General features: G+C 33.4%; 2 protein-coding genes across 2 annotated transcripts; one reads left to right on the forward strand and one right to left on the reverse strand.

Annotated features, from left to right (window-relative positions):
- Positions 1 to 5109: 5109 nt before the first annotated feature.
- On the reverse strand, positions 5110 to 8430 carry LOC126829958 (tripartite motif-containing protein 45). Its single transcript, XM_050560159.2, has one exon. It carries the CDS (start codon positions 7580 to 7582, stop codon positions 6221 to 6223), a length of 1362 nt encoding a protein of 453 aa, XP_050416116.1. The 5' UTR covers positions 7583 to 8430; the 3' UTR covers positions 5110 to 6220.
- A 1117-nt stretch (positions 8431 to 9547) lies between these two features.
- On the forward strand, positions 9548 to 11490 carry LOC126830366 (uncharacterized). Its single transcript, XM_050560751.2, has 2 exons — positions 9548 to 9749; positions 10330 to 11490. The coding sequence occupies exons 1-2, from the start codon at positions 9548 to 9550 to the stop codon at positions 11481 to 11483; spliced, it is 1356 nt and encodes a 451-aa protein (XP_050416708.1). The 3' UTR covers positions 11484 to 11490.
- Positions 11491 to 13905: the final 2415 nt, after the last annotated feature.

Here is a 13905-nt window from a genome sequence, read left to right on the forward strand (position 1 = left end):
TAATCAGTACAAATGTGAAGAAATCTGGCGAGATGTTGGTAAGTAGGATTACTCCTATATTTAGATGAGTCATAAAGTGATATGGCCGATATAGTTTATATTATAAAATTCCCAGAGAAAGATACGTGTTATTATTTATACGATAACAAAATCATCTATTCAGCCCCATCATGTCAATACATAGCCAAATATCTCATAAATACAGTTGACTTTTAGTCTGTACGGTAAAGCAGACAAAAAAGAGAGAAAAATTTCTATGTTCCTGCTACTTAAGCGGGAAAATAGGATCGATAGGAGGGGTTATCTATTTTTCGTTCGGGTTTGGGTGAAATGGAACATGAATCTGTTTAAAACCTTGGTTGATTTCATATGATTTTTTTTCTAAACAATATTTATTCAGAGAAACGGGATTTGAGAAAAGACAGAAGCCTATAGACCCCCTCTCCATAAAAGTACAAACATAAATATATAATGAAAAGTAAAGTAAAGTAACGATTAAATTATAAGATGGCTATATATACACGATATGTACAAACCACAATCACAATGTTTATATTTCATAAATTTACATACAGAATTTTCAAAATCTTTGGGAGATGTCGACGAAGTTATGTACTGCAGAAAAAAATTCTTCAGAATTGTTTCTGTCTTCAGTTCCGAATAATAAATATTGAGAATTTTGATAGTTGTGGGAGTTTTAATATTGTCTTATATTATATTAATTTGCCGATAGTATTTCTAGTGTCTCTAGGTAATAAAACACGTAGTTGTCATTGTTGATACCTTTACAGTGTCTTTGGGTAATTCACACATCTACACCGGTTGTCAATTTGAAACCTTTACAGTGTCTTTGGTTAATTTACACATCTACACCGGTTGTCATGGTTGAAACCCTTTACAGTGTCTTTGGGTAATCACACGATTACACTGGTTGTCATTGTTGATACCCTTTACAGTGTCTTTGGGTTATTCACACGATTACACTGGTTGTCTTTGATTACATTCTATCCTATATATTTTGTTTTAGAGAGAACATCATACCACATTGAAACCCTCGGGTCAAATCTTGGATCCACGGAACATATGTGTCTTTGTTGTTTTGTTCGACACTTTCAAATTAACCGTCCAGTGATCCAATTCGACCTCAGTGGAAAAACTGTTTGTCGAGGGCCTAGATCGTTACAGAATTCGATGACTGGTGGTTATGTTTGCAAAGAGTTCCTTTATGGTGTATATCTAGAATTAAAGAATTTGGATGAAAACCTTAATGGACCATGGCGATGTAAAAATAAACACGGAGTGTCAAGTAAAGAGATATATTTAACAATTCCAGGTATAACTAATTCCATTTATGACTAATTCCAGGTATAACTAATTCCATTTATAACTAATTCCAGGTGTAACTAATTCCATTTATAACTAATTCCATAGTGACTTTGATTCAATTGACCGAATGCAGAAATTCGTATTATTAGGGTTTCACACTGCGTAGCTTGTGTGAAACACTATTGTTTTTGTTCCGATTATTATTATTAGGGTTTTACACTGCGTAGCCAGTGTGAAACACTATTGTATTTGTTCCGATTATTATTAAGCTTTCATATTTCATATAAAAGCTTATTGTTTCTGTTAAGATTATTATTATTATTATTATTATTATTTTTTTTTTTCGGCAAATCTTATATCTCAGAATCTAAGCATAGGATCTTTCTGAAAATTTTACCTGCCCCCCCCCCCCAAGAATGGGTGGTGGCTTTGGAATGAATATATTTTCAAAACGTTTTACGAATCCGAAATCTCCGGATTTTGCAGAGAAAAAGACGATTTTCTACAAGTCACTTTTCAAGATTTTTGGTCTATAAAAGTGGCAATTATTATTCGATTTCCATAACATTTTTAACATGTGATGCCTTATGCCATTTCTGATTTCATAAAATATATTTTCAAAACGTTTTACGAATCCGAAATCTCCGAATTTTGCAGAGAAATAGACGATTTTCTACAGGTCACTTTTCAAGAATTTTGGTCTATAAAAGTGACAATTATTATTCGATTTTCATAAAATTTTCAACATGTTATACCTTATGCCATTTCCGATTTTATAAAACTAATTTAACATTTTCATTATCACGGAAAGTAATGTTATTTTGGCAAAAACTGTATTTTTAGACTTCAAAATAATTAATTTTTTGGAGTGAGTTATAATGTTATTTGATTAACATTATATTTGATTCCAATGGACACATAGATTGGATCAATACGATCATATGAATGTCCAAAAATTGCTTCTAGCACCTCCCCTTGTCGAGAAATAACCAATTTTGTCAGGATAACTTTTTAAGATTTTTTTCGGATTTTAATTTCCCATTAGAAAGTCCGCTAACTTAGCGGTTACTAACAAATTTTGTCAGGATCACTTTTTTGACATATGTAACACATGGGAACAAATGTATAAATAGAATTGATATTGTTGGATTTGGTTGATTCTGCGTCCATTTTATAACACGTGTGCAATCCTTATTTGGAAATCTGTTTAACGGTTTCATTGGTACCGGAAGTGACATAAGTTCAAAGGTAACGTGGCACCGGAAGTGACATAAGTTCAAGGGTTACGTGGCACCGGTTAAACCCGCCATTACTGCAATCTATGATGGCAGAAATTCAAAATGGCTGCCAAAATTGAATAAAAAAATTGTGGAATTTTAATTAATCGTCATTTTCTTCCATCGGATATGGCTTTTAATTGTCTCTATCTGAATAAAATTGTAAAAAGAAAGTTAAAGATTACTAACCTGTTTGAGACGAGTGATTTGTCCAATTTGGCTAATGTGAAGAGAAGCCTTAAAACTGAAGGGCAGTTCAAAATTTGCTTTGACAAGTGATTGTCAAAACGTTCTCCTAAATTAGCCCTCTACAATTGGACCCTTTTCTCTGAATTTCATTTCAAAGATATTCAATCACGTTTAAGTCCGGACTAAAGGCTGACCAGTGCATAACGTTGACACTGTTCTACTGTAGAAAGTCCCGACTATCTCCGGCGGTGTGGGCACGGGCGTTGTCCTGCCGCCTCATCTCCCTGGACCAAGATTTAGGAACACCACATGACCCACTCTCTGGTTCAGGCCGATTCCACCCCAAGCCATTATGTTTGGACCTCCCTATGAGTCTCGTTCCATGACAGTTTGGTCAGAATAATGCTGGCATGCTGCTGACGTTGTAGTGTGAATGATTTAACCAGGTATGGGGGTGCATTTTACCATCTCAGAAGTCAGGTTGTGTTTTCGAGATCATTTCTTGGGTTCAATTCTGTGTTTGGGAAGGAGCCTTATTGCTCAGGTAATGTTGGAGATGTGGTCAAAAATATACAATAAAAACATTTGGCAAGTTTTATGCAATGCATCTATTCAGAGTAACATCATGTTATTGAAGCAACGACCGCGAGTTTTATATGATTTAGACGTTGCTAGATGGTCTGCAATTCCCTAAGTTATAGCTACATTATCGCCCTTTAACGTAGACACATAAACGATAGCGCACATACGTTGTGACACAAATACACTCAAGTCAAACATGGCGACCTCCACTTAAACCTTGACATTGAACGAACCTTGAACTTTGCAACTCGATTATCACAGGTAGACATTTTTGCTGGAAAGCGCGAGACTTGGTATTCGGGATGATCAAGGAATCTGGTAGGTCAGCAGCCAATCGAAAACAGCGTCAGAATATGCAGGGTATTACGTACAGGGCTTAATAAGATATACGGAATTAAGACGAGATCAAACCTTCTATTGGAGATGATCTACCCTAGGCTTTCAGTGTGTCCTGGTGACGAGTCCAGTAATACTCGGACGTTTACACACGCCTCGTCTTGGCTGGGATATCAGGATTAAGATTCCCACAAGGGGCCTGGACCGTGGGCAAACATACGTGTCCTCACTTGTAAAATCTCAGATATGCCATGACACGTAACAGGTGGAAGTGAGGACAGCTTCTATTGTGAAAAGTGAACAGATGACTAAAATGTCTAGCTTAATATTTTATTCTTATGTTATTGTTAAAACTGAAATTTTGTTTCAACATGCTACAATTATAAATTTTGCGGTAAACATTTAAAAGTCCAAAAATCTAACATTAGTAGGCATATGAACGTAAACTATAACATATTTACAGTAATTAATAAATGATATCGACCCCTGCATTAGTAGGCATATAAACGTAAACTATAACATTACAGTAATTAATAAATGATATCGACCCCTGCATTAGTAGGCATATAAACGTAAACTATAACATTACAGTAATTAATAAAAGATATCAACCCCTGGAGGATGACGGGGCTGGCAAGGACAGCTCTCTAGTCGTTCGGATGGGACGAACAGTCGTACATTGGCATGCACGTTAAAGATCATTGGCAGTTGGAATTCGATATAAGAGTAGGCAATGGTGCCGCTGCCCGGGCAAAATTCCCCTCATAGCACACTGTATGGCGTATGTCCGTATTCATTAGCCCAGTTGGAGCAGAACAGTAGGACGTTAAACCCCATTTCATTTCATTTCAATTCATATAAAATTATAAACTATAGCATATACATATATACAGTAATTAGTAAATCTTATATATGTATATTATAGACTGTAACATATTTAAAATAATTAGTAAATCTTATAAATATAGACTGTAACATATTTAAAATAATTAGTAAATCCTATATATGTATATATATACTGTAACACATTTAAAATAATTAGTAAATCTTATAAATATATACTGTAATATATTTAAAATAATTAGTAAATCTTATAAATATATACTGTAACATATTTAAAATAATTAGTAAATCTTATAAATATATACTGTAACATATTTAAAATAATTAGTAAATCCTATTTATGTATATATATACTGTAACACATTTAAAATAATTAGTAAATCTCATAAATATAGACTGTAACATATTTAAAATAATTAGTAAATCCTATATATGTATATATATACTGTAACACATTTAAAATAATTAGTAAATCTTATAAATATAGACTGTAACATATTTAAAATAATTAGTAAATCTTCTAAATATAGACTGTAATATATTTAAAATAATTAGTAAATCTTATAAATATAGACTGTAACATATTCAAAATAATTAGTAAATCTTATAAATATAGACTGTAACATATTTAAAATAATTAGTAAATCTTATAAATATATAAACTATGCTATACCGCTACACAAATAAGAAATGTGTATAATGCAGTAGATCTCATATATGCTTTAATATAATCATGGGGCTTCTGTTTAATATCTCTAAGTCTAGAATAAAGTGGACATACTATAATAGAAAATGCTACAATATAAACATAGTCCTTTGTGTCTGTCAAGATTCCGACACATGCCTGTTTCAATGCTAGTTTGTGACAACAACATCTAAGCCCCGACAAATATGTTTCCACGAGTTTTTTATTTATATTTCATGTATATGAGTCCCTGGATAAACTTAACATTTAATTCTTATAAAGATAAACTTCCCCACACGTTTGTAAATTTTTACATCAAGTTTGCGGAAAAATAGTTACTTATGTTACTCCTTGTAAAATGCTAAATTATCTAAACAAGTCTTAAAGGACAATACTAGTGTCGGCCATTATCACATATGTGATAGAACTCGTTAAACACGTTCCAAATATAATTTTAACACATAGATCTGTTACGATGGTGCATAACGAAGATTTGAAGAAACGGAAGTGACAAACAATAGAAAACAAGTGTTATCCTTCTATATAACTGACTGAAGTAACGAGTGATAACAGATATACGATCGAATTTCTTCTCACTAAGAATTGCTTCAAAGAGCAAAAGTTGTCATATGGGTCTGTGAGAGGATATCTGACAATTCGTAACAGGAATTGACTGTCACTTATTAAGAAAAAACGAAATTATGATTTTTATTAAGTATAGCATGAATAAAAACAGGGGAATGTACGGGCCCTTTCTATCTCTTGTTTTCCATTTTTGCGTCATTCCCGTGTTATCAAATCTTCGTTACGCTTCTATCGTAGCAATGCTCTCCGTGTTAAAATTATATGTGTTTAACCAGTTCTATCACATATGTGATAATGACTGACACCAATATTGTCCTTTAACATACGGTGCCTATAAACATATGAACGACTATATACAACATGCGCAACAATACACGTGATATGGAGTAAGATAAGTTTATTCTGTATACAGTTTAATTTCATACTGCACACTGAAGTTATTTTGTTCATCCAGGAATCCATTGTCGGGGTTTGTCAATTCGCTCCAGTCTACGTCGATATGTGGGCCCCTTTCTATCTTAGGCTTACTTTCGTCTTTGTGATTAATCATTTTAAATTTTATTTGACGAATATCATGTCTGAATGTGTTATGTATAATCAACTGAACGTATAACGTTGAGCTATCTCTAGAAACTCTAATAAACGATGTTAAATCATTATTAGTCTGCTTGAGACTCTCACGCCACACATTACCAAACCACCCCTTTGTTACAACCTGATCTACATTAAAACTACCACTTACAGTTACAGTATTTATAATATATAAACTACCTATTGCTTGAGATAATGGGACTTTATCTATATCTCCAGCCTCAAACAGGACTCCAGGTAAAGATAAAACGTCCAACTTTCTAGAACTACTTTCTTTCTGTTGTGTTCTAGATTTGTTGGTTTGCACTAAAAGTGGTCCAACATATTTATCCTGTAAAACCCTATCATTATCGATAACATTCAATTTCAAACGTTCAACAAAGTCTGAAGTGTCCTTCTTTTGTGTATCTACTTTTGTTTTACCCTCATCCAAACCTTTCAACATCCTGGTCTTCATTGCCTCGCCCAGTCTCTCAACTTCGCGGCATATTTTTTTAACCTGTTGATCAATACTATCACTGGTTTTTTTAGCCAGTTTTTCAGTTTGTGAAACCCCGGTCGTTAATGACTCATAGTAAGTTTCTAATTTACTTACTTCATTTTTTAAATCTCCATTTAAACTTCTTAGTTTTTCTCTTAGTTCCTTTTGATAGACTTTTTTGTTTAAGAATAGATGTCCATTATGGTCAGCAATAAAACAATCAGCACAGACCAGTACCGAGCATTTTTTGCAATAATAATTCATTATAGCATGTTTGTGTTTAGGACACCTATCCTTATTAATGTCTAGTCCTTCAGGTCCGGGTTCTGATGTATCCTCTAAGGGTAAGAATGTGTGCCCTCTATGGGTGGTAGACGCACAAACATAACACACCGATTGAAAACAGTCCTGACAGAAATAACCAACTGGCTTGTCGTTGTGGGCAGGGCACATATGAGTTGTAATTTCTGTCGGAGAAACTTTTGGTGAGGGAAAATCGTTGACTCCACCTGCGGGAATTTGAACAGTACGACGACACACTGGACATTGAAATTGGTTGTTTTTAGAAGATCTTGTGATATAATCGTCTAGACATTTCAAACAGAACGAATGTTGACAGTCCAGTATTTTGGGGTCAACAAAGTCGTCTAAACAAAAAACGCAAACTTGATTTCTTTCTTCAGCCATTTTGTTAATATACCCTTGAAATTGGACTATCAATGTTAGACATTACGCCTCAGCACGACCAATAGTTCCGTAATGTTTGTTAATCAGGTAATATTATATAATGTAACAATCCATATAACTATCACATCACCTGGTCCGACCATAGTGTGACATTATAAATATACACTGCTATATATCACAGTTATTTATTAAAAGTGTACAAACTTATCCAAAGCAATTTGTTGATCTGTTTTACAAACTAGAATATATCAATTCAGATGAACGCACTCCATACATATCAGTCTATATGTTCATTATAGGTCGTTACGCAAACTATTATGACATGCTAGTTCATATTTAGCAATAAATGTAACTTACACAGTTGCCAGTATTGAAATGTCAATCTATCAGTTTACATTAACTGTTGAAATCGTATATAGCAATATAACCTAATCACTTAGCAATATTACATCCAAACATGGCTAGGTTTTACAACTTTAATTGATCTGTCACCGTGTTCTAGAGTTATACATTAACTGATAAATTCACTTCAAAACCAAATCCACTAGAATATTCCTAACTAGATTAACCGGTTTGATCGGTAACATTATATTGTTCTTGTTGCATAGAGATGACACGTGACTAACGGGTAACATTATATTGTTCTTGTTGCATAGAGATGGCACGTGACTAACCATATATTTTTCTTGCTGCACAGAGATGGCACGTGACAATATTATAATCTCGAGACGTCGATGTCGAGAGGGCGAAAACGCGATGAAACAGGGCGAGGATCTCACCGCTATTATTTATAATAGCACTACACACCTCACTATCTGTAATATCTAATCTACCTATCTATTCTGATATTATTTACAATAGCACTACACACCTCACTATCTGTTATATCTAATCTACCTATCTGTTCTGATATTATTTATAATAGCACTACTCCTCACTATCTGTTATATCTAATCTACCTATCTGGTCTGATATTATTCCTGTATCTATCTGCCCTTCCTTAAACAGAACTTTATTTAAACATAGCAAATCAAACTTTCTAGATCGACATTTTTCCTTCTGTTCCCGAGATATCATCATTTGATCTAAAACTGGTACAACATATTTATCATCTATAACTTCACTATTACCATTAACAGTAGATTTCAAATCCACAATTATTGCGGTTGTATCTTCTAACCGTTTGTTTAGTTTACATTTAGCCAAAATGTCCAACATTCTCGCCTTCATTTCATCACCCTCAATCTGAACTTCTCGACATATATTTTGTACCTGTTGATTAATATTATCACTGATTTGTTTAATCACACTATCCACATGAGATATTTTATCTTCTAATAAACCACAATAAGTCTCTAATTTCATTATTTCTTCTTCTAAATTCTGATTTAACAGATTTAGATTATCTTTCACTATCTGTAGAATATCCTCTCGGTTCACGTTTGAATGTCCATTATGGTCAGCAATGAAACAATGAGAACAAATCGCTACCGAACATTCTTTGCAATAATAATTCTTCACATCATCTTTGTGTTGAGGACAGGATTGCAGTGTACCGTTTACGAATTCCTGCCACGATTGACAACCATCCCCTTTAAGAATATCTTGTTCACATAGTTCTAGTGTTGGTTTGGTCCGTGTCGTCATTGTTTAAGCTGGTGGAAGTACAGCTATCACACATTCAAACAACATCAAATGTAAACCGATTACCGCTTTCTGTAGTTTTACATTAACTGATAAATTCACTTCAATAAACTAGTTGTTGTTGTTAGTGTTTAACGTCCGCTTCCACCGAAGGTGATATCGCAGACAAGACACTGGTGTCTTATTTATGTCTATTTCCCCGACGAGGAGCTCACCAGGTGGCGCGCGTGAATTATGGGTTATAGGTCACGGCCTTATGTCAACATTCGATCTATGATGTAAACATCGTCTGCTACTTCCTGTCGTCTCTAAAGACGCACAATGCCGCAGTATTGCTGTGTACCAAACTGCAAAAACTCAAAAGGTGTGCACACTTTTCCGAAAGATCCAATACTGCGGAAGAGATGGATTGTTGCAATAATGAGAAATGAACAACAGACTGGTAAATTATGGCAACCCGGGGAGCACGATCGTGTTTGTAAAGATCATTTTACCAATGACGTCTACACAAGTACACTTCTCGGTAAGAAAAAAAAATAAAAACATAGGCCCCTACATACGTCATGTTCATCGTCTTTGCTCTCAGATGCAAAATGCATATATTAAGGTTTTGAATTTAATATTGTTCAAATCCCCATACGAGAATAAATTAGGCTTAGGTCTGTTCAGAAAAAATAATAAATAAAATAACACTCGTCATCCAAAAGATCTCAACTCAGGGCAACTCGATGATAAATTATTTGTTATTATTAGGCCTATCTATGATTTCATGTCAATCCTCCACTCTTCATTAAACTTAGGCCCTAACCTACTACTATGCAGTGTGCATTTTAATATTAAATGCTTGACTATTAATATTAATACATTACAACAGTGTATTAGTATTAGGCCTTATATTTAGAATCAAGCAACTGCTAGGCCAAGTTATAAATGAAAGAGCATATTTGTTTTAAATAGAAAATTATCTAACATTGATAAGACATTTTTTCAAATATTTTTCTCAAAATTGAAGGACTACTTATACTGTTAAATGTTATCATTCACTTTAATCTCAAGCATAAAGGGTTAATACTATTAATAGTGATTTTTGATTTCTATTCTAGGTGAACGCAAAAGATTGAAAAAGGATGCTGTTCCATCATTATTTACACTCAAAAAGTCTGTATGCCCAAGGAGAAAGTTGAGGAGAGTCTTTGAAGCTTCAGTTAACCCGGTAATGTTACAGAATGAAGAGAATGAAGTTATCAATGAAATTGTAATTGATCACTCTTGCGTTGATGTTGCAGTGCCTGTTGATTGTGAACCATCCCAAAATCATAATGTTGAAATTCAATGTCACCTTTTGTCAGATATAAATTCTAAGTTCTCCATTGAAAATTTCTGTGAAAATCCAAGAGCCATTAAATATTACTCTGGGTTTAATGATTATGCTCATTTTATGTTTTTCTTTAATCTTCTTGGCCCTGTAGTTTTTGATTTAAATTATAAATGTTCTTTGTTGGAACCTAAGGATCAACTTTTCTTAACTCTCATGAAATTAAGACAAGCCAAGGAAGATTTGGAACTCAGTATTTTTTTCAAAGTCAGTGAAAGTACCGTTTCACAACTAATTAATGTATGGATCAATTTTTTATATTTCTTATTAAAAGAAATCAATATTTGGCCCGAAAAATCTATTGTGCAAGAGAATATGCCTAGTAAGTTTAAATCTGCATTTCCTACAACACGTGTAGTACTAGACGCCACAGAAATTCCTATTTCAAAGCCACAGAATGTTGATGCCCAAAGTATGACATTTTCTACATACAAAAATAAAAACACACTGAAAACCATAATCGGTTGTTCACCTCGAGGACTTGTATCATATATCAGTGACAGTTATGGCGGATCAGTTAGTGACAGACAAATAATTGAACGATCCACACTAGTCAATAATAATGGTATGTTTGAATCAAAGGATAGCATAATGGCTGACCGGGGTATTATGGTCCAGGATATCTTTGCATCCAAAAATGTTTTTGTCAACACCCCAACAATGTTGAAAGGCAAGTCGCAACTAGAACCTGAACAAGTCATACATGATCGTCGAATTGCTTCAAAGAGAATTCATGTCGAAAGAGTGATAGGTTTAGGCAAAACCTACAAAATTTTGAAAAAAGATCTGCCTGCCAGCAAACGAGCTCTTGGTTCAAGAATTGTATTTGTATGCTATATGCTATCAAATTTCCATCCATCAATTGTCAACAGACTTGCCTAATCACATCCCCCCCCAATAGATCAAACAAAGAAATCTAGTAGGCCTGTAATATAATAGTGTGTTTATTACTGTAACTACATGTATTTAATATCATAAATAAAGCCTTTTATATAACATAACATATACCTATATTAATAATAACAATAATAACAATAGTACACAATCTTTGCATTGTACAAGTCTCTTAAAAATACATTATGTAAAATTTAGATAAGAGCCGATTGTTCTTGCTATGATAGTTCAAAAATAGATAATGCAAAATGAATATATTGAAAATTTTATTCAACTTACTTTATTGTAAGCCAAGTTATCAATGTTTGTAGTTTCGACAAGATGTGTGCATTGATTGTGTACATTAATAAATGTCTGATAATTTATCATAACATTTAAGGCCAAAAGAAAGACCTGCAATTATAGGTAAATGTAGCACACTTGAGTTGAGTAATGTATATTTAACTTGTCATGAATGATGGTAGCGGCTATTAAAAGAGAAAATCTCTTATTAAAAACTTTCAAGAGATAACACTTCTGTGGAAGCGGACAAGTACCATGCAACCTTTGTTTATCAATATAATAGTCATGTTCTAATTTTTAGATATTGTACATATCACCATTGTTATAAGGCCTTACAAAAAATATTCTGGTTCTCAGACAATCCTGTGTAACCTGAAAAGCACTGCATGACCCGTTTTTATTTAAAAATAAAAAACATGAAAAAAGACTATTTAATTATTGCATATAAATATTTTGCACTCCAGCCCCCCCCCCCCCACTGACTCTGTAGGCTAATTTATCATCAATGTAAGCCTGACACTTTTAAGTGAAACAGGATAATTGTACATTCCTATAAACAACATGACATATACTTAGTCAATGGAAATATGTGATATATATAAGAAGGCATTTGATTTAGCCCAGTAGTGATCCAGTAGAAATTGTAAATATCACTGTTGTTATAAAAGGGATGCTTTATATAAGGTCTTGTTTAATCTGATATCAAATTGATTAATTTTGTTTTACAGAACTGTTGTAATTGTACATATCACCATTGTTATAATTATAAATGAGATGCAATATAAGGTCTTAAATATTTATGATAAAATAATTCAAGCTTAGGCAATAAAGAACCTTTACAATAATCATTGTCAATTTCTATTTTTTCTATATAAAGATCTTTATGTGTAAATATTATAAAAAAACATAACTGGTGTTTAGATAAATAAAGCTGTCCTTGTACCTGAGAATAATATCGACTGTTTCTAGAAAGCCTGACTTTGCTGCTACCATCCAAATATTCCAGATAAGGGAAATATTTTCCCGGAGCAATATATGGACATTTAATTTCAATTATTTTATTATCATCAATTACTCCATCAGGAGTTGCACCAAGATACGGATAACTTGGGTGCACAAAAACTCCACATTTAGACACAATGAAACCCGTCTTTTCTTCGAAAGATTTGCATGCAACAGTTTCAAATTTAAGACCATGTATTACAGGCGGGCCACTAAGAACTGGTGGAATACAAATGATTTTACCGGGGATCCTGAAAATAAATCAAAATTTTATTAAAGGGGCATTGGCATTAGGTAAGATTAGATAAAGAGCCGACAGTTCTTGATATAATAGTTAACAAATAGATAATGAAAAGGGAATATGTTGAAAATTTCAGTCAAATTACTTCACTCGGAGCCTGGCGATTGGCGACACATTGAGAGTCTAGCTCTGATTGTCATTGTTACAATAATAAATCGCAAAAGTATTTAAATCTACTTAATATCAGAGATATCTGATGGCAATCATGGCATTGATCATTCATGATTCATTGTGTTGATCTTGGTAGTTAATTAATGTCTAATTAATAATTTATATAACATCTAAGGTCTGAAAAAAGACGTAGGTCTGAAAAAAGACCTTCAATAGGCCGATTTAGCTTAAATAGATAGCTTAAGACAAGGACATGCTATTGCTAAGGAATTACATTGTCAACCAAGGACATACATGTAAGTAAAAATAAAACCCCTAACTCTGTCCCAGATTCCTTGACTAAGAGGGAAATGAAAATTTTGTATCTTAACATATTCTCTTACCTTCATATTGCCTTTTTGGCATGTGGAAAGATTGCAAATTCTCAGTACAACTTCTCTTGATTTTACACTGCCCATCTTCAATGAATTTAACCAGCATCAGTAAAACTGCAGCCAGATGTTTGCAGGTTCCATGTGGGCCTTTACCAGCAGGACATTCACAGTGACTATTTACAATTTCACCACTACTTTTTTCAACGCTGAGTTTATAGTTGTAAGTTAACTGTAATAAAATACATAAGTTTCATTTGGGCCGATTTTCTTAATACTATATGGATATTCAATAATGATGTGCCAGATATTATATTTAGGAAATTGAATGATTCCTTTACAT

The sequence above is a fragment of the Patella vulgata genome, chromosome 8, assembly GCF_932274485.2.
Source record: "Patella vulgata chromosome 8, xgPatVulg1.2, whole genome shotgun sequence".
In the NCBI taxonomy this organism is placed as follows: Eukaryota; Metazoa; Mollusca; class Gastropoda; family Patellidae; genus Patella; species Patella vulgata.